General features: G+C 38.7%; 1 protein-coding gene across 5 annotated transcripts in view; it reads left to right on the forward strand.

The window, feature by feature from the left end:
* Positions 1 to 20,460, forward strand: part of stard8 (StAR-related lipid transfer (START) domain containing 8) — a 75,962-nt gene extending 55,502 nt beyond the window's left edge. For 4 of the 5 annotated variants that reach the window (XM_051671681.1, XM_051671698.1, XM_051671668.1 and 1 more), the window contains 12 exons: positions 557 to 638; positions 8,445 to 8,508; positions 8,824 to 10,106; positions 11,261 to 11,434; positions 14,691 to 14,850; positions 14,961 to 15,159; positions 15,306 to 15,516; positions 15,722 to 15,833; positions 16,004 to 16,225; positions 17,574 to 17,791; positions 18,061 to 18,237; positions 18,962 to 20,460. In XM_051671681.1, the coding sequence (XP_051527641.1) occupies positions 557 to 638; positions 8,445 to 8,508; positions 8,824 to 10,106; positions 11,261 to 11,434; positions 14,691 to 14,850; positions 14,961 to 15,159; positions 15,306 to 15,516; positions 15,722 to 15,833; positions 16,004 to 16,225; positions 17,574 to 17,791; positions 18,061 to 18,237; positions 18,962 to 19,079 (3,020 nt within the window). In that variant the 3' untranslated portion in view covers positions 19,080 to 20,460. The remainder of the gene's footprint in view (positions 1 to 556; positions 639 to 8,444; positions 8,509 to 8,823; positions 10,107 to 11,260; positions 11,435 to 14,690; positions 14,851 to 14,960; positions 15,160 to 15,305; positions 15,517 to 15,721; positions 15,834 to 16,003; positions 16,226 to 17,573; positions 17,792 to 18,060; positions 18,238 to 18,961) is intronic. The other variant, XM_051671671.1, reaches the window with a different exon arrangement.
* Positions 20,461 to 20,965: the final 505 nt, after the last annotated feature.

Genomic DNA, 20,965 nt, shown 5'->3' on the forward strand with positions numbered 1-20,965 from the left:
ATAAAATTATGAAAAATTAAAAATGGTCAAGCAGCCAACTTTACAATTATTGGACCACTTCAGATGGACTGACCCTAACACTTTTAAAAGATATATTATAGATCTGCACGGCAAAAACATTAGGGAGGAGGTCAAACCCACATAGTGCTCCCAGAACTGTGTGACATGCTGTCGCTCCCAGACATGAGACAAAGTTCTTCTAGAGTGTTTTTAAAAAGATTTTTAAAAAAATCTGAATTCTTAAGGAAAAACTTGTATTTTAGGTTTAAATTTTTGTGTGTGGTGGTCAGTGTTTCTTTTGTCATTGAGCATGCTGTCAGAGTGTGAATGCTTTTGTGTAAAAATATTCACAAGAACACTTTTTCTGTGTATGTGGGTTAAAGGTGATCTATCCTATGATTACGTTTTTGTGTGATTAATCAATCTTCATCTCTTTCTTTCTATCTTTTTTACTGACCACTGGCTTAAATGTTACATTCAGTCTCAGTAGGTTTTAATTGGCCTCATTACTTTATTGAATGGATTAATTAATTGGTGTGTATCTGTCTGTGCCCAGCCTCTCTGTTCCCCATCGAGATCTCCGCTGTGAGGAGAGACCACGAGTTTCTGGATCAGGACTCACTCAAGGCACTATGCAGGTGAGAAACATTTGCTTACTTGAGTATTAATTAAAGCTTTTTAACATATTCCATACTACACAATATTGCTTCCTCTGAGTTCATGAGATTCATTCATGCCGTACCTCACTGTACCCATGGCATTTTTCGTGGGGAATAACACATGTTAAAATTTTATAATTTACAGTAATTGCCTGAGTAGGTTATGGCAATGTTTTTTATGACATTATCTTTTGAATAGTGGAAGTGCAGCTTGCATTTTCTATAGTCTCTCAATCAGAGGTGAATTCACAGGGCCAGCAGAGTCTTCTCTGCTGGCCTAACATGCCAAATAGATAAATATTTTTCATCCTTTCATTCTCAATAACATTTTTGCCTATGTATTTTTAATTGCATTCCACTATTAATTAATCTACAAACAAATAGAGAAAAACGAAAAGTTTATCCAGTCAGAATTTATTCCTTGATGCTTACAAGCGAAGCGTGAGAACTGTTTCACAAATCACATGCCGGAAGCAGCACTTGAGTCTGAGCTGCACCCCCTCAGGCCTTCAGAATTTCTACAGAATCCCTCAACAGTGCAAATTAATGAGCAACTAAAGTCAGATTGTTGGATTCATCAGCTAATCAGATTGATTTATTTGTTCTTGGTAGGTGTGGTCTTTAGGATATGTCCCGGTCGAGGCCTTCTAGCTGGTCTTGAGTGACGCAATCACGCTTTAAGTGAGATAATTTGAAAGCGAGCGCGAGATCTTGCTGACGAGTTGAATGTCATTACTGCCGCTATCGCCATTAAGAAAGATCCTTATAGATTTAAAAACATGAGATGTTCTGCATGACGGTGTGATTGGTTAATTTATTAAACAGCAAAGGAGGACTGATTTTCACTTCAAGTAAATTGGTAAGTGCTTTTGCATTATTATAGCAACATCAAGAGTTTTCTAAGTGTAAATTAGGCTGCTGGAGCATTCAGTGTTGGATCAAGTTTTGAAAAGTAGTGCTACATTTCATTCAACTCAGAAAGTCGGATTTTACCATTTCCTACTAGGAAAAGTGCAATGGAATGCATCTTAAAGTCAGAATTACAACTTGTAGGCTCGTGCAGAAATTCTCAACTCTGATTTCACAGAGATGCAGGGGCATGATGTCACACAAAAATGTCGACACTCAGGGAGATATACAAAATAAGTGATAAACATTAACTTTATTAAGTAATATAAGAGCTTGTGGTGGACTTCAAGAGAAGAGATAGAGAACACAGTCCCATCACCATCAATGGAGCACCAGTGGAGAGAGTCAGCAGCTTCAAGTTCCTCGGTGTCCACATCACTGAGGAACTCACATGGTCCGTCCACACTGAAGCCGTTGTGAAGAAGGCTCATCAGCGCCTCTTCTTCCTGAGATGGCTGAGGAAGTTTGGAATGAACCGCCACATCCTCACACGGTTCTTCACCTGCACTGTAGAGAGCATCCTGACTGGCTGCATCTCCGCCTGGTACGGCAATAGCACCACCCACAACCGCAAAGCACTGCAAAGGGTGTTGCGAACTGCCAGACACATCATCGGAGGTGAGCTTCCCTCCCTCCAGGACATATATACCAGGCGGTGTGTGAAAAAAGCTCGGAGGATCATCAGAGACTCCAGGCACCCGAGCCATGGGCTGTTCTCACTGCTACCATCAGGCAGGTGGTATCGCAGCATCAGGACCCGCACCAGCCGACTTCATGACAGCTTCTTCCCCCAAGCAATCAGACTTTTGAACTCTTGATCTCCCACGATCAAAATACATCAGCACTGCACTTTATTATTCTTACTCTTATATCGCACACCGGACTGTCATAAATTATATTATTATTATTAAATTCTCTCTTAACAACTTACTATCAACCGACTGAATGTCAATACAGTACAATACAACCTACTGTACATTTTATATATACTATATATACTTTTTTATTGTATAATGTGTATTCTATATTGTGTGTATTGTATACTGTACATTGTATGTTATTATTTGTATATTGTGTTATGTGTAATTATGTGTATATTAGATTTTAAATTGTATTGTAAATCTGATGTTTTTGTAAATTGTCTCATCACTGTCACGACTACTATGTTGCTCGGAACTGCACCCAAGAATTTCACACACTATTGCACTTGTGTATATGGTTGTGACAAAATGATTTGATTTGATTGACATTACATGATATTAAAGCTTGTTTAACAAACGCCTGCAGAAACAGGTGTTTAAAACATTATAATCTCTTTTGATAATCGTACACCTGCAGCATTGTTTATCAATTGGGTTGCTATGAGCCATCTCTAATGAGAGTCAAACCCCTGCTAAGCTAAAGGGAGCGTTGCAGTTCCGAATATCAGGGAATGGAATGCATTTATGGTCGAAGATATCAAGTAGGAATATCCCACATCCAACTTGAATGGAACGCAGCATAACCATGTACCCTGACAAAACGAAATTTATTGCAAGCAACATTTAAATCGCAAATATTATTAGAACGATTTTTCCAGGTATTATAGACCTCCTTGGTAGACAAAAATTATGATTTTTAAATGTCTGTTCAGGAGATGTTCATTTCACAAAACAGTCATGCTGCAGTTAAAATTAGGCTTGCTTGAGCATTAAGTGTAATTTCAAGTTCTGGCTTTCGTGTGTGGACTTGTTTTTAAAATGTCAATTGGTAATATTAGTTAGCTTCAACATAATGTATGATTCCCGAAGGCATAGGGTGTCTTATTCATTGTGAAACTGTGTTTTCTTAATGGCATGAATCACACTGAAGGCCTAGATTTTAAATGCACGGCCCACCACTGCTCTCAGTACCCATCACTAATCACCATGGAGATGGGTTGCTTGTGTCAGCAGGCCTTCCTGTGCTTCACTGTTTTGTGTTTCCTTTTTATTCTGAACTTTATTATTCTGAAATAATTTTTTTCTTTTCAACCTTCCTTGTGGAATAAGTGATTAAGTGACCGGTCAATCCGGCACAAGTCATGGAATGAATGGCCTTTTCTAAAAGATAGCGAATAAACAGAAAGGAGAAAATTACATTTCCCAGGGTGCAAATGCTGCCCTGGTCTTAGGGCGATAGAAGAAGAGAGAGATAAAGAGAGATAGAGAGAGAATATGCAATCTATCCCAAAGGCACTAGTTACACACAGAATGCTTGGCTGGTAGGTACTGATAGAGAAAAAACATCAGGCCAGTTCCATAAATTAAGAGAATTGAAACACACACACACACACACACACGCACACAAAGTGGAGTCTGAAATATTGCAACTCTAAATCATATGCATGGAAGCATGTCCATAGATATCTACATTTAAAGCTGTGTTGAAAAGGAATCTGGGTTCTGTGTCATAGCTCCGGAAACAATCTTGAAAAGAGTTATTTTTGCTATTCTTTATGTTTTGCTAGAGGCACAGAAATTACACACTTCATCTTTTAAACTAATATATATATATATATATATATATATATATATATATATATATATATATATATATATATATATATATATATACACACACACACACACACACATACATACACACACACTACCGGTCAATAGTTTTGAAACACTCAGTCTTTATTATTATTATTTATTTTCACATTTTAGAATAATAGTAAAGTCATCAAAACTATGGAATAACATAAATGGAACTATGGGAATTACGTTGTGACTAAACAAAATCCAAAATATATCAAAACTGTGTTATACTTTAGCATCTCCAAAGTAGTCACCCTTTTGCCTAGAATTTGCAGACATGTACTCTTGACATATATATATATATATATATATATATATATATATATATATATATATATATATATATATATATATATATATAATATGTATACACCGATCAGCCATAACATTAAAACTACCTGCCTAATATTGTGTAAGTCCCCCTCATGCTGCCAAAACAGCCCCAACCTGCATCTCAGAATAGCATTCTGAGATTATATTCTTTTCACTACAATTGAACAGAGCAGTTATCTGAGTTACCATTGACTTTGTCAGCTCAAACCAGTTTGGCCGTTCTCTGGTGACCTCTCTCATCAACAAGGCATTTCTGGCCACAGAACTGCCGCTCACTGGATTTTTGTTTTGTTTTTTTGGCACCATTCTGAGTAAACTCTAGAGACTGTTGTGCGTGAAAATCCCAGGAGATCAGCAGTTACAGAAATACTCAAAACAGCCCGTCTTGTACCAACAATCATCGAAATCATGGTCGAAATCACTGAGATCACATTTTTCCCCATTCTGATGCTTGATGTGAACACTAACTGAAGCTCCTGACCCGTATCTGCTTGATTTTATGCATTGCATTACTGTCACATGATTGGCTGATTAGATAATCACATGAATATGTACAGGTGTTCCTAAATAAAGTGGTCTGTGAGTGTATGTTAGTCATTATATCGGCCATAAGCCACCAGCATTTGTCAGCCATTAGTTCTGTATATGGTTATATGTTTATTAGTATGTGGAAACGAGGCTTTTCCAGGTTAAGGTGACTATCGACTTTTATGACAACAACAATATAAAAATCAATCTCCTTTTGCAGAGTTACTACTTAGGTTAATTTGAATGCATTCTGGCCTTATTCTGTTAGTGAGCTGATGAGCTCATCTGTTTATTCTTCAGCCGCAACAGGTTTGTAGTGCACTTAAAGATACTTTATTGTCTCTCTGCCAAGTGGCTTTGTACAGTGTCTGTCTCACTACCTGAGCAAATACCTCAGTCTGTTGCCATGTTGGCAAACAGCTTTAAGATGAAATGGACTACTAAATTTATATCTGCGAAAATACTGCGGTAAAATGTCAGTCAGCTGTTTATTGGAATCCTGTACGAGGCTTATTCATCCTGTACTTCAAACATGTTTTCAACAATGAATAAATATCTATATTACTGTGGCAGTTGACCGTACTCCCTTGTGTAACCGTAGAAAACATGTTTAGTTTGGAGCCGTGACGTAGCGGTTGCTGCTACTTCCAGATTGTGATGCTCATGTAGGAGAGGATCGATCCCAAGTTGTGTCCCTATCCCATGCACGCTCTCTGTCTCCCCAATAATTTTCTGTACCCTCTCTACTGTCTCTGTCAAAAAGTGTTAAAGGAGTATTTCGGGTTCAATACAAGTTAAGCTCAGTCGACAGCATTTGTGGCATAATGTTGATTACCACAAAAAATTATTTTGACTCGTCCCTCCTTTTCTTTAAAAAAAGCAAAAATCGAGGTCATAGTGAGGCACTAACAATATGAATGTTTATGTCTAGTGGCTATACTTTTGAAACATTGAGTATTGTAATGTTTACGGATTGGCCCCATTCACTTCCATTGTAAGTGCCTCACTGGAACCCAGATTTTTGCAAGGAGGGTCAAGTCAAAATTAATTTTTATGGAAATCAATATTATGGCGCAAATGCTGTCATTTGAGCTTAACTTGTTTTGGTCCCGGAATGTTCCTTTAAAAACTCATCAAGAAAATGAATCACATTTGGATCTCAGATATATTCTAATGGTCTTGAGTGCCGCCCTGCTGTCTGATAAGACAAAAAGCCATCTTTTCCAGAATAGTGCCCATAATCCAAAACTGCTAATGAGGAATCAGAATCATAAAATGGGTGAGATTGCCTCTTTCAGCTTTTCAAAACTTGTGTTTTTCTTTTTCTTTGACTGATTTAGATTAATGGATGTCTTTTAAAAATGAAGTAAAAGAAAAACAAGGGTTTAGAAAAGATGAAAGATGCAGTCTCATGTATTTTATGTGTGATCTGTGATTCCTCATTTTCATTGTTTGGTCACTATTCTAAAGAATTTCTTATTCTACGTTTTTTGTTTCCCTCCATGGATAGACTATCTCACTAACAAATTTGCGGTCTAATGATTTTTACAATGAAAAAACAAAAGAGTCTAGAGTGTTGAATGTTTGTGTGTTTGTGAGTGTCTGAGTATTCCATTGTTTGTGCTCTTTATCCTTATTGTCTTCATACTGATTATTATTCACCAAGTGTAATTAGTTTAATATTCTGTATTGATGTGCTGAAACATACGAACACAGACCCTTTTTATCTGTGTCTCACATGCCACATCAAACACAAATGTGTGTGTGTGTATTTTCTGTTTTCTAGGATTAGTTTTGGTCTGTCATGCAGAAAAAGCATTATGCCTACCAGAAATCCTGTTGCCACTGGTGCCAAACATTGTTTGTGTCTTTATGTGTTTAGCAAAAATCCTATGGCCATTGGTGCAGAACGACTACATCAGTGAAAACAAACTAGATAGTATGTGTGCTCTGTGTCTTGTAGATGAAACATGTACAAACAGGGTGGTTTGAATACATCTCTTTGAAGGGTTGAATGATTATGAAACAGTTGTAATTGTCGATTATTTCCCTTGATATTGTAATTGTAATTGCGATATTTTTTTTTTTTTTTTTTACATTTAGTAAAATACTTATTTTGTATGGGGCAAACTCCATGCCATATTCTTTATGTACAATCTGTAATTGGATATAATACTCAACCACTGCAAAAGAACACGTTGTAAATTTTGGACGCAACGAGAGTAAACCAAAATAGAATGCTTTAATTTACACTTTTCACGATTAGTTAATTGTAATCCTATCGTATTCTGGATTATTTATTTGATTAATTAAGCAGCCTTATTCTATTGCTATATATGTACTCCAGTTATTTTTTCAGCAAAATCAGGAGTAAAAGAGACTCACACACAGGAATCGTTCATCCTACTTGTACACAATTAGAGCTTGTTTAAGAACATAACATGCATTGAGTGGACTAATTAACTGAGAGATCAGAATGCTCATAAAGGCATCTCTCTCTCTCTCTCTCTCTCTCTCTCTCTCTCTCTCTCAGTCTCTCTGTCTTGTATTTATGAGGCCACTCGCATCTGTAAACAGTCCGATAATCAGATAATGACATGGTGATAAATGCTTCTCTACTTCTAACAAAAGTACTGTCATGTCAGAGCTGTTCAGGCAAAGATGGAGAGAGCAGTGGAGTCAAGTTCAAGCCATTCTTGAAACATGGGCTGATAGATCCATCAATCTGTCAAGCATGGCATTAATGCAGTTCAGCTGGGAGTTTTATCAGGTCTAGTTCAACAAGAAACACACAAACACCCACATAGACGCACACCCACTCACTGAGCATGCTGAACTTTGGGACTTGGATAAATTGTCACAAGGAAAAAACAAATAAATAGTGTTCTTAGTTTTGAAAACTGTTTTTAATAATCGCTATTCTTATTTGTTCTCCATTTCTCTTGGCACGTTGTGATACAAGAACACACTATGTGCAGGTGTTAAATTGGTCTTTGGGAAGCCTAAGATCTTGTGGTGATTGCAGTATCCTTTTGACCCCCTTTTGGACTGGAGTGTACTCAAACGAAATGGAATGGATTTTTTTACGCCACTATATGTACTTTAAGTAAGCTGTCATTTAGCAGACACTTTTATCCAAAGAAACAGTAGTTCACTAATTCAAGGGAAAGTCCCCTTAGGGTAACTTGGGGTTAAGTGTCTTGCCCAAGGACAAATTGGTAACAGTTCATGGATTGCAACCCACCAGGTTTGAACCTACAACCTTTCAGTTATTAGAACAGATTTTGAACCACTATGCTACACCACCCAATCAACCAACAACTGCATGCCATTGTCTGAAATTTATTTCTGTATGCAGTATTGTTGTGCATTTGTGATTTTAATGTACATTTAATTTACATCAAAGTCAAAGATCATTTTATATGGCATTCTCTGTGTCTGTCTGTGTGTTTAGGAGGCTAACAACCCTGAACAAATGTGCTGCAATGAGCTTAGAGATTCATTTCCATTGTAAACAGGTAAACACACAAACATCCTGTCCACTTCTAATTCAACATGTGTTATATTGGTCTGCTGCCATCTGCTGTTTTCACGTCTGTCATTAGTTCTGACTGTTGCTGGATAGTAGCCCTCAAAATTAAGATGAATGATAAGACTCTTTGAAATATGGCCTTATGTGTATGCTATTTTCAGCTGTTTAATTTGGACCTCTTGGTTTAGCTGCTGTTTCCCTGACCTGGCATATGTACATCAAAGACGACCCCTTAATTACTTCATAAACAGAAAAAGCTTAACATTATCTATGTATGTGTGTGTTTGTGTTTTACTCTCAGCAGAGTGAGGACTCTGAAGAGGATGACGCATGTGCTCTTAGCTCCCGCTGGGCGTTTCAGCGTGAGAGTAAAACTTGGTCTCGACTCCGCACCCTCTCACCCACCCCTGTCACACCTGGCAACAGGGCCTCCACCTTAAGACCTTCAGGGAGTAGTGATAGCGTTCTGAGTGACATCAGTCTCCTAGAAGTCACCTCGCTGACCTTTGACCTCAGCGCTAGCAGCTTGAGCTTGGACAGTGCGCGGGAAACAACTTCTCCGGAGGTTGCGACATTCAGTGAGGTTGTGGTGGGTGAGGGCTCATCGTCAATTTGTGTCTCATCCAGCCAAGATGAAAACTATGAAGCTGGATCCTCATCTTCATTGCCGTCTGTAAGAGAGAAGGCAAAGCGGCCTTCTAGATCGTTCTTACGGAGGAGAGAGTCTATAAAGAAGAGGGAACGTGAGAAAGAGACACTGCCTATGAGTATTTCAATGGTTAATCAACACCAGCCACCCTCAGGTCTGCAGTGCACATCGGATGCAAGTTTGCCTGGACAAACCACAAGCAACTGCAAAATCGCCAAAGATATTACGTGGAAGTCACACACGATATGCCGCAGTAATGTGAGCCAGAAAGCTCTGCACAAGCCTCACAGAGCATGCCTTTACCTGGAGGACTACCAGTTACATAATCACAGCAACCGTCTGAGGAAAGAGGAACATGTGGTTCACCTCCCCTTTGATCACAAACTTGGAACTTTCCCCAAATCTCTGTCAATCGAGAGCCTCTGTCCATTCTCCATTTCTCAAAGTCCTGACCATACTGACTGGCCAGGAGAAGATGGAGAGTTTTCATTGGATGGAAGCATCAGTCGCAGTGGCTCACAAGACTTTCTCTCATCTGGTTTTGGGAGGAGGAGGAATTCAATCAGCTCAATTGGAAGCATTTATGATAATGTCCCAGAGGCGCCGAGGAGTCCATGTGACATATTCGACCCAGGGAAAGAAAAAACCTTCCAGCAACTTGACGACATTTTAAAGCACGTACATGGGCTACAGCACAATATTGACGAATGGTCTCGCTCGCTTGGCCTTCAACAACATGACCAATTAAATGTAGAGACTGAGTCCATGACAGACACAACATTACCCAGTAGCCTGAACTTCGATGAACGATCCATGTCGGATGTTGGGACGACAGCAAGCGATTACGATAGCACAGGAAACTCTGTGAATGAGGGAGGAGGAATGAGAGAGAGGAGGGACTCGGGGGTGGGCGCATCACTTACGAGACCCAGCAGGTAAGTAATAGTGAAACTGAGAGAGTGTGTTTGTGAGATGGGACCTTATACACTAGAGTTTACATTAGGCCAGTAAACGTTGCGAATCCATTGATTTCAATGATTAGTGCAAGAACGTAGAGGAGAAACGCAAGGGTTTGCGAAATGCAAGCGTTGGCAAACTGTCATGCAACCAAAAGTTGGCAACATTTAAATGCACTCTCCAATCTCTGAAAGATGGGTACAGTTGTACTTCTGGAAATCCAATTTGCTCTATTGTTACCACTTGATTTTAAACAGCCATGGCTCTTTTTGCACCCCAAAAGCAAATCTTAAGCATTCCTATCCATCAAACACTCCATCTGAGCTCTGTGTTGGCACCCTGAGAGAAAGAGGAAATTCTAGCTTGTCTACACTCGTTAGTGTAGTTGGCACTTATCCAGACAAGACATTTCCTCTGATGTGAAAGATTTTGACTGAGAGAGAGATACAGGCCACACAATTTGTCTCTTTATAAACACAACTGGACTAAGAGACAGGTGACAGTGACAACTGTGTGTGTGTTTTAAGGTCTTCTTGTGGCTCATCTTAGTTTGGATGTTTGGGATTCAATAGTTTCTTCCATATTTAAAATATAATCCCACATCATGCCAACACATAATCCAGCTCATCCCTGGTGAACAGTGTGGAACCCTGGGGTCCTATGACTTTCAGTTGAACACCCCCATAATTCCTCTGAGGCTTTTTGTCACATAATGTCACTTTATTTCAAGAAGTTTAACTGCCTTACTTATGGAAGTGTACCTTTCACCCCACTAGCTACACTCCTGGTTCAACACATTAACTATGGACATGTTACAGTAATGTTTGACAACCAGAAAGTGTTTGAATTTTGAACAGTTTATGTATTGTTTTAAAATGTAAAACCTTACAAACTTCTTTTTGTGAAATGTTTTTCTTGAAAAGTGTCTGTGCTATATTTATTTAAAATGAATGCCACAGGGTATAATATATTGTTATACTGTATAATGTAAAGACATTTATCTACATTTTTACATTTGGCTTAAGGATCCAAATACTTTTTGGTGCCGCTATATTTTTATCTTTTCATCCTTTAATTTTTCTTGTTTTTCTCGCTCTCATTTTCCTTCTACCCCCACTCTCTGCATGGTCAGAAAGTTGCGTTGGCACAGTTTCCAAAATTCTCATCGGCCGAGCGCAACTTCTGCGTCTTTAGAGATCAACAGGCAATCGGCTGCCCAGCTCAACCTGCTGCAGAAGTTCAGCCTCTTACGGCTTACTGCCATCCTTGAGAAACACACAGATACCAACAAACACAGCTGGAACTGGTAAGACAACAATCTCGTTCACACACACACACACACACACACACACAGTCACACATTTTTTTTCTAAAGAATGTCTAAGGCCAGTTTCACACCATATGTGTAAACAGCATAAGCTGCGCATAGTTATTTTGGTCCATATGAACTCGGCAGAAAACATGTTGAAAGTGCACCATAAATATATTTATCAAAATTACACACACTGTGACAGTCATGCAAACAACACTTTCTATGCAGTAAGTCTAACTGAATCCAGATGATTTAAGCGCCGTATAGTCTACACTTTGGGGGTCGGGTTCCATTCCGTATAGATTACGATTTAGATGTAAATGTGATTTCTGTCCTCATGTAAATCAGATTTCTCAATGATCAAGTTTATAATGGTTCTTAATAAATTAACTCTCGTTAACCATTTTATGCAGCTCTGTTACGCTGCAGAAATGCTGTCAGTGTGCAACAAAAGCCTGCTGTTGCACTTACACTGCAGTGCCGCTTATGCATGCAGTGTGAAACAGGCTTAAGATTGCACATCATTGCATGTTTACATACATAAAATGTTTTTCTGTGTATACCCAGACTGATGTGGTCCGCACGCTCACTGACTCATAAGGTCAGGCTGGTATTAATGCTCTTATGTCAGACGGAAGAAATCTCATTTCTGCCAAAAAGTTTTTTAATAGGACAATCAGTTTAGAAAAACTGTACTAACAGGTGCAGTTAATGACCACATCTCTCTCTCTCTCTCTCTCTCTCTCTGTGTGTTCCCTTTGCTGCCTTTTTATTGCTTATGAAAATTAGCAATATTCCATATCTACTGTAACTCTGCCAGCAGGGCTAAAATTACAGTCGTATTTATGTACACACAAGCAGACATATGCACACACACACACACACACTTTTCATTCTCCAGTCATTTTTATTTGGCATTGCAGGACAGAGTGCATATTGGTTTATAATTTTTTGCATTTGTCCATTTTAAACTCCAGCTGTGGGAAAGGACTTCAGATGAGGAGTTTATAGTTCTATCAGAGCCTGTCATGACTCTCAGATCTAATGGATGATTCATTGCAATCTGCAGCAGGCACTGTGGAGGCATTATCTGTCCTCTTATTCCCCCTCCACACACACCCCACAGTCAAAGACCTGCATCAATGTCAATGTTACTGGCGGCAATGCGATCCCATTTTCACAGTATTTATACATATAGAGCAAATTCATTTGCTCTCTATCTCTCACTTCTATTGTGAGTGACCAGCTTTTGTGATTTGCATACATCCATCAATGATGTGACATTGCAATGAGTAAATTTTCCACCTCCTTTCCTCCTGTATACATAAGTACATATATGTGAACTGACGTATATTCATAATTATACAACGGTCAGTTTAGATCTTAGGTCTGAATGGACAAGCAGTGCTCCAAGAGTGCTGATATGTAGCATACTGTAACAGCATTGGGATTTTTCACTTTTTGTATCACTTAGCTTGTCTGTGTTCGTTGTGTTTGAGACAGGCTGTCAGTTCGTGCAAGGGTTGATCCAGCTTTTGCTTTGTTTGGAACTTATTTTCATTAAATAGGCAAAATAATTTGCCATATTGTGTCAAAAATGTCAATTACTTAATATGAACTTCTTGTTTATAGAACTGTTGTATAAAAGCAATATCACGCTGTTGTACTGAAGATAGATGCTGCTCTGATTACCTGTGATATTAAAGGGAAAGTTCACCCAAAAATGTAAATTCTCTTATGATTTACTCATCCTCATGCCATCTCAGATATGTAGGACTTTCTTTCTTTCTTTTAAATAAAGATTTTTAGAAGAATATTTCAGCTCTGTAGGTCCTCACAATGCAAGTGAATGGTGACAGACCTTTGAAGCTCCAAAAAGCACATAAATGCAGCATAAGAGTAATCCATAAGCCTCCAGTGTGTTTAAATCTATCGATCAATCTATCGATCAGTATTTAAATACTTTTTTACTATATAGCCCTAGGTAAACTTCAATTTTGACGCAAACGCTCAGCCTCTGTGTACAGTCAAACGCGAGCCTGTCAAAGTATACTCCATACAACTGTGTGCGCATAAACAAGCGGTTGGCGCATGCGCACTAGGACTGCTATAATACACCAGACTTTCTCTTCAGGGGTTTATAAAGATGTCTATATATTCCTTCAGACTCGAGTTATACAAATGCAGGTATCTCCAGACCTCCTCACACACACGCTCTTGACTTGCACACATCCACTGTTGTTGTTTTTACCTTCATCTCCTGAAGTTTAGCAGCAATTGCATCTTCTACTAGCACTTCTTCATGACAGCAATGGCTCAAATGTGAGTGTTGCCACCTTGTGGACCCACTAATTAGTGCAAATAACTCCAGGCGCATGTGCGTTCTGCATGTTCAGAAATCGGGCTACGCGCGCGTTCAGTGCTCACGCACTCTGCTGATGACGAGATTTGTGTCGTGTCCTGTTTGACTGAAATATACTTTGGGCTTAAATTCTCCTTCCTGCCCAATAAATAATTGTTCCCGGGTTTTGAAACCAATGTAACAGGGTTTAAAATGGGCAAGGAGGAGGCCGGAACCGGCTGAACAGTCAAAATAATGTTTAATGAAAACTTAAGACACAAGCATAAACACACATGGCAGCTGCGTGTGGCTCTCTCTCTGTCGAACTGCCGCATCCGGCTCGGCCTTATCCCTCTCCTCGGCTGATTAGCCCGATTGGGGGCCGGCCGTGCACACTCACGGCCCAACCCCGCCCTCCTCCTCGTCACAGTAATGATAAGCTGAAGAATGTAAATCGCCAAAAACAAAAGAAGAATTTGAAAGTGAAAGTGAAGATTGATAGTAAAAAAGGAGATATGGATTTAACAACTGGAGTCAAATTGATTACTTTTATGCCACCTTTATGTGCTTTTTGAGCTTCAAAGTTTTGGTCACCATTCACTTGCACTGTGAGAACCCACAGAGCAGAAATATTCTTCTAAAAATCTTCATTTGTGTTCAGCAGAAGAAAGTCTGTGATGGCATGAGGGTGAGTAAATGATGAGAGAATTTTCAATTTTGGGAGCAACAGCACTTCAACATAAGTTAAAATAAGAGCGAACAACTGAATGGATGCTTTCCAATTTCAGCATATATTTGTTCATATATGTCAGGTCTCCTGTGCCTGGACAGTTATCATTGTATGCCTAGAATTTATGTGATTGCACAAAATAAAATTTCATTTATTTTATTTTCTCTCTGATTGGTCAGGGTGGTTCCGAAGTTTATGAAGCGCTCCAAAGTTCCAGATTACAAAGATAAACATGTGTTTGGGGTTCCACCAATTGTAAACGTCCAGCGAACTGGTCAGCCCCTCCCACAAAGCATCCAGCAGGCAATGAGATACCTACGCAGCCAGTGTCTGGAGAAGGTCCATATGTATAAACACACACATGCTTGTTTATTTCAAGTTTTTCTCTCCTTGTGGAAAGCAACCCACACAGACTTCTGTAATTTCTTACTTCTGCTTCTCTCTTTCAGGTGGGAATATTCCGGAAATCTGGGGTGAAATCCCGCATCCAGACTCTCCGGCAGCTCAATGAGAATTCCCCTGATCATGTGACCTACCAGGGCCAATCAGCTTACGATGTGGCTGACCTGATTAAACAGTACTTTAGGGATCTGCCTGAACCCGTGCTCACCTCCAAACTTACAGACACCTTCTTGCATATATACCAGTGTGAGTTATACACACACACACACACACACACATACACACACACAGTCTTAGAAATTTGACAACTTTTAATGTGCCAAACACACAATTACTTCAGTTAGCTCTACAGCTCTCTCCCCTTGTGTGTGTGTGTGTGTTTGTGTGTGTAGTTGTTCCACCGGAACAGCGTTTACAGGCCGTGCAGGCAGCCGTGATTCTGCTACCTGATGAGAACAGAGAGGTTTTGCAGACACTGCTGTATTTCCTCAGTGACATTGCATCTGCGCAGGAGAACCAGATGACTGCAGATAGTCTGGCTGTCTGTCTCGCCCCCTCCATACTGCACCTGAACGCCTCCAAGAAAGATGGAGCTTCACCAAGGTATGTGTAAACGTATGTGTGTGTATGTTTGCACTCATGTCAAGATAATAAGAAAACAAGTGTTCAAAGTCATCCAAAGTGATCATCAGAAAATTGTGTGTCAGTGCTAGCAAATGTAATTTGCTTGGTTTGTTTTCTTGGCTAGTTATGTCTTTTCTCTTCTACATATTTTTTTATTTTTATTTTTTTTTTCATTTGTTTCTAGGCTCATGAGCAGGAAGGGTGTAGCCAAGCCAGACCACAAGGACCTGAGTGAGAACATGGCTGCCACGCAATGCCTTAGTCATATGATCACAGAATGCAAGAAGTTATTTCAGGTGGACACCTATATATATTTAATTTTCTGATATGTGCTTACACGTCTATGTATCCATATTTCAGTGTATACATGCATTGCAGGCAAAACATTCAATCATCTAACATCTTATATATCTCAGCCGTGGCTTAAATTTTGACCAGTTTTCTGTCCCTATGATTCTTTGTACAGATCCCTCATGAAATGATGATGCAGTCAACGAATTCGTATGTGGCGGCTGATGCCCAGCCGCTGCCTCTGCATGGGCTCGGGGTCAACACCCTGGGCGAGCCTGTGGATTATCGGGTTTATTTGGAAGACAACATCCAGTGTCTTCTCAGAGAGGCTTCTGAGCGGAGTAAGGGCTGGCACCATGCCCACGGACCAAATAACACTGATCTGGCTTATAAAAAGGTAGGGGTACTCATAATCTCATAGAATTACTGTACTTTGCAGAGACTGTAAAACACAAATGAAAATTAGCAAAAATTTGCTGATGTAAGCTACTGTATATGTCCATAACTTGAATAAGATATTAAGTCATTTTTATTTGTATAAAGCTTTTTACAACATGTCATGTGCCGCTCCTTTAAAAAAAAAAAAAAGGAAAAATCTGGGTTACAGTGAGGCACTTACAATGAAAGTGAATGGGGTCAATCTGTAAATATTAAAATACTTTTTCAAAAGTATAGCCACAAGACATAAACAATATGTGTATTAACATGATTTTAGTTTTATCAAATTGCTTACTAACCTTTTCTCTGTCAAGATGTAGCCAATTTTACAATTTTGTTGCCATGACGACGTAATGTCAGCAAACCCTAAAACGACTGTAAAAATGGCAATTTAAACAACTTTACAGCTCAAATAATACATGAGTATTAACAGAAGAATTAATGTAAGTGCTTTTATAAAATTATAAGCTTCACATTTCTGTATTTAAACCCTCAAAACATTGGCCCCATTCACTTTCATTGTAAGTGCCTCACTGTAACTTCCATTTTTGCCTCTATTTTTCATTAAAAAAAAAAAAAAATCAATTTATTTTTGTAGTAATCAACATTATGCCACAAATGCTGTCGATTGAGCTTAACTTGTATTGAACCCGGAATATTCCTTTTAACAAATGTGACCATATATTATTCTTCCATGGGTTCATAAGTGAAAGAACATGCCCTGATTATTTTTAAGTAGATTTTAACTGTATTTTTGCTGTTGCATTTTTCATCTACTTTGCAATAATTGTTTGGTCCAAACTATGGTTGCTCTAAAAAACACCATTTTAGCCCTTGCAGAGCAAGTATATAAACATAAAAATATACATCCAGTATTATCAGAAGGATGTGATTTGTTTTGACCTATATTGCCTAGCTCTAATTACCACTCATACAGTTCAACTGATTACACTAGTGATGTGTGTAAAGCAATATTCCCTCTTAAAACCCCTGCTGTTTGTTGACCTAATGCATGTTTTACAAACAAACTTTGTAATTAGGTATTAAATGTAATTCCCTCAAATATCATTATATCAATAATATCATAAAATCATTATAGGATCATAACTACTTTTGGTGTGAATAGTGTTTTTCAATCAATATTAGGTTCTTGTTTATGAAACTGCTTTTTGAAAGTAATGACACACTAGCAAGAGTTCTGTTGTACTTATTATCAGCACGGCTGTGATTCGGCCATAGGTAATATTGCTTTATTCTAGTTAGCTATTTTGCCTAAGCAAAACCATGCTATGATTTGTTGTTTGCAGGTTGGGGAAGGGCACCCCTTGCGCCTATGGCGTGTTTCGGTCGAGATAGAAGCCCTGCCTACAGTGGTACTGCAGCGTGTTCTGCGAGAGCGCCACCTGTGGGATGAAGATCTTCTGCACAGTCGAGTCATTGAAACTTTGGAGAACAACACAGAGGTCCTCCATTACATCACGGACAGCATGGCTCCCCATCCTCGCAGAAACTTCATAGTGCTCAGGTACATAGATGCAAAATACTCACACACCACAATTTGTATTGTAATATGTTTAACACTCGTTATTTTTCCACATCCATAACTGCACAAAGATGGAGAGAGAAGGTGTGGCCTATTGTGTGGAATACTGGCTTGATAATGGCTGCTGTATGGATGTAGAGAGTGTATACTTTGGTTCTAGTTTGTAAAATGTGTTTGTTCAGTAAATGTGTGTGTGTTGTGCAAAATTGTGTATGTTTTGTTATCTAAGTTTAGGATTTATTGTGTTTCAGACGGTGGTGTAGTGATCTTCCAAAGGGCGTGTGTGTTCTTGTGTCATCCTCTGTTGACCACGATAATGTGCAGCTGGAGGCAGGGTTACGGGCTGTGCTGCTGACATCACGCATTCTTATTGAGCCATGCGGAATGGGGCGGTCCCGGTTAACACATTATTGCAGGGCTGATCTACGGTAAGGTGCACAGCTTCTATGGATGATTTTATACATTCGGGGTTCCCACGGTCATGGAAAACATGGAATTTTAAAAGTGTTATTTCTAGGACTGGAAAAGTCATGGAATTGAAATTTTCTATAGTCAATATACATTTTTAAATTGGGCTCAGTTATAAAATGTTTCATCGGTTAGAAATTACCTTGTGACTGCAATTGGTACAAATGCTTTTTAAAAAAACCTTATTCAGTAACCCCAAAACGAATGGAAAGGTCTTGGAAAGGTCTTGGAAAAGTCTTCGAATAGTGGAAAGTGATTGGTGAGAAGTTGTGGGAACCCTGTGCATCACTAACACGCTGTCTTCACTGGGTGCGTCTGTTACACATTGACAAACGTTCTAAATCTTTTATTTGTGTTTTTGGCAGTAGTAGCGCCTGTGCGTGCAGAACAAAATGGAATGGGGGACACATTTACTGTAAGCGCAACTCAATGCGCTGCAATGGAAGCTTTCAGTGTAGACAGCATCATTGATTATAATGGGTTCTATTGCTTTTGATGTGATGCACTGCTCTCGTCTGGTGTAGAAAATGTATAAGGCAAATTGCTCCATGCAAATGTACATTTTTATTCTTCTAAATGTACTGAACAAAAACAACTGGCATATGCCTGCACACGTATAAAATTGCATTTCTATCATTAATCTGAACATTAATGAATATTAACCTTATTATATCTGTCCCACAGGGGGCGCTCTCCTGATTGGTATAATAAAGTATTCGGACACCTGTGTGCAATGGAGGTTGCCAGAATACGGAGTTCTTTCCCTGTTCTATCAGCACATGGACCTGAGACAAAGCTCTAAATCAGAACCCACCTAAGAAGAATCTCAGACCAGTTTGAGTTATTGTAAGATAGAGAGGGAGAGAGAATGAGATGTATGAAAGTTCATGTGTAAGACCAGAATGACAGCGCAAGTTTGAGAAACTGGGTGAAAAAAGGAATGACAATGAGCAGAGAGTACTATGCTGAATACTAGGTGGACTATGCAGAGGACCCATTGTGGTTTTGACAGTCATTGAGAATGAATGTGAAAAAGCTAAAACTCAAATTTATATTGTTAATACTGTGTTTAATCTTATACAGTGCGTGTGAGTTATATTTAAATGTTTATTATCTATATGTGTTTAAGCAGTGTTAAACTGTTGTGCCTTAAATTGTTTGTCTAATCCAGTGTGGTCTGTCAGACACCCCATTTGTTCTCAGGGTAAATGTAAAGAGTTCTTTGCATTTTGACTTGCACAGGAAATTGTCATGTGGCACTGATGATCAGTCAGCTGGCTAAGAGAGGCAACCAATTACCAAACATTTGAAACATTATTTGCAGACACTGGATCAGCTTTCTGTGCATCATCAGTCCGATACCATCAATTGATCCAGTATGATGGTTTTCTACATCGGTTATTTTTGTGACCTCAAACCATTTCATCCTTTTTACCACCCCTTTTTATTATTTATTTGTGGCACTCCTTTGCATGTGGCAAGCTTCAGTTGTGAAGTTTTTGTAACTTAACATTTGCCTGTAAGCCATGGGTAATTATATTTAAAAGACTTTGTTAGTACAGCTTTACTTTTCACTTTGCATTTTGTATCCCTTAAAGAATAAAATGTTTGTAATATAATTAGATGATTTTCTTTCTGATTGTTCTTCTAAACTGTTTTGTATCGGTTTACATTCAAGTCCTAACTGCCTAAGTGCCTCTGAACAACTAGATAAAAACTTGTGTATTTGTCTGTTCGTCTTAAAATATGATTATCATTAAATCAGTACTGTTCACCAGGGCATTATGTAAGACCAATATTTTATTTATTTAAAGTATAACAATAATTTTAAGTTTAATAGTATTGTAAAAGCATGTATACATGTTAATTTCCAAAAGTGGAATAGCTTTGTGCTGTGACTCAGCAATGCACAGGACTCCAAAGTGCTTCTGATATACAGAATGCTGGTCCATTTACTCGTAATGTTTATTGTATTGTTCTAGCAAGTCTTTTCTTTATGAACAATAACTCAGTGTTAAACACAGGTGCCAGAAACAGCTTCAGGTAATCTGAAACTAAAGAATTTGTTTCCTTTAACAATGTTGATTGATTTGATTGTTTCATTTGTTTCATTTTAAATCATACTCTCATGTGTATTGTGCCAACTTCACCTTCCGTGCAATAAGAATAAAGGGGCTTTTCAGGAAAAAGCTTGTGTTTCTGTCATTGTCTTCATAAAACCCATGATCCTTCTATGCTGAAAACAGAATGTAATTCAACTAAGAGGTCTCTTGCTGTGTGCTGTAATCCGTTTAAATCACATTGGCGGTTGTGTAAGGTCACAGGTTCGGTTGCCAAATGTATTTTTAGACCAGGTGATGGAGAAGCTGCTTCTCTACTGTATTCGGTCTAAATTTGCTTGATTGATCAAAAATAATACTGATTCTGAGTCCCAGTCTGTGAGCTGACAGTTTGCCCTCTCTCAGTTGAAAACTCCTTGTGATCTGTCATCTCTCGGGGGGAGATAAAGTGCTCCTTTTTCCTCGTTAATTATTAAAGTGTCTAAAACTGGCCAATTATGCTATGCTGATGGCCTTAAGGCAAACAGATTGCAAGCACCTTTTAGTGTTGTTTGAGAGTGAAATGTTTTTGAATAGGTCAGAAAATAAGTTAGACAATGGATTGGGCTTAAATACTTAATTGTTTCAG

The sequence above is a fragment of the Myxocyprinus asiaticus genome, chromosome 3 (assembly GCF_019703515.2).
Source record: "Myxocyprinus asiaticus isolate MX2 ecotype Aquarium Trade chromosome 3, UBuf_Myxa_2, whole genome shotgun sequence".
In the NCBI taxonomy this organism is placed as follows: domain Eukaryota; kingdom Metazoa; phylum Chordata; class Actinopteri; order Cypriniformes; family Catostomidae; genus Myxocyprinus; species Myxocyprinus asiaticus.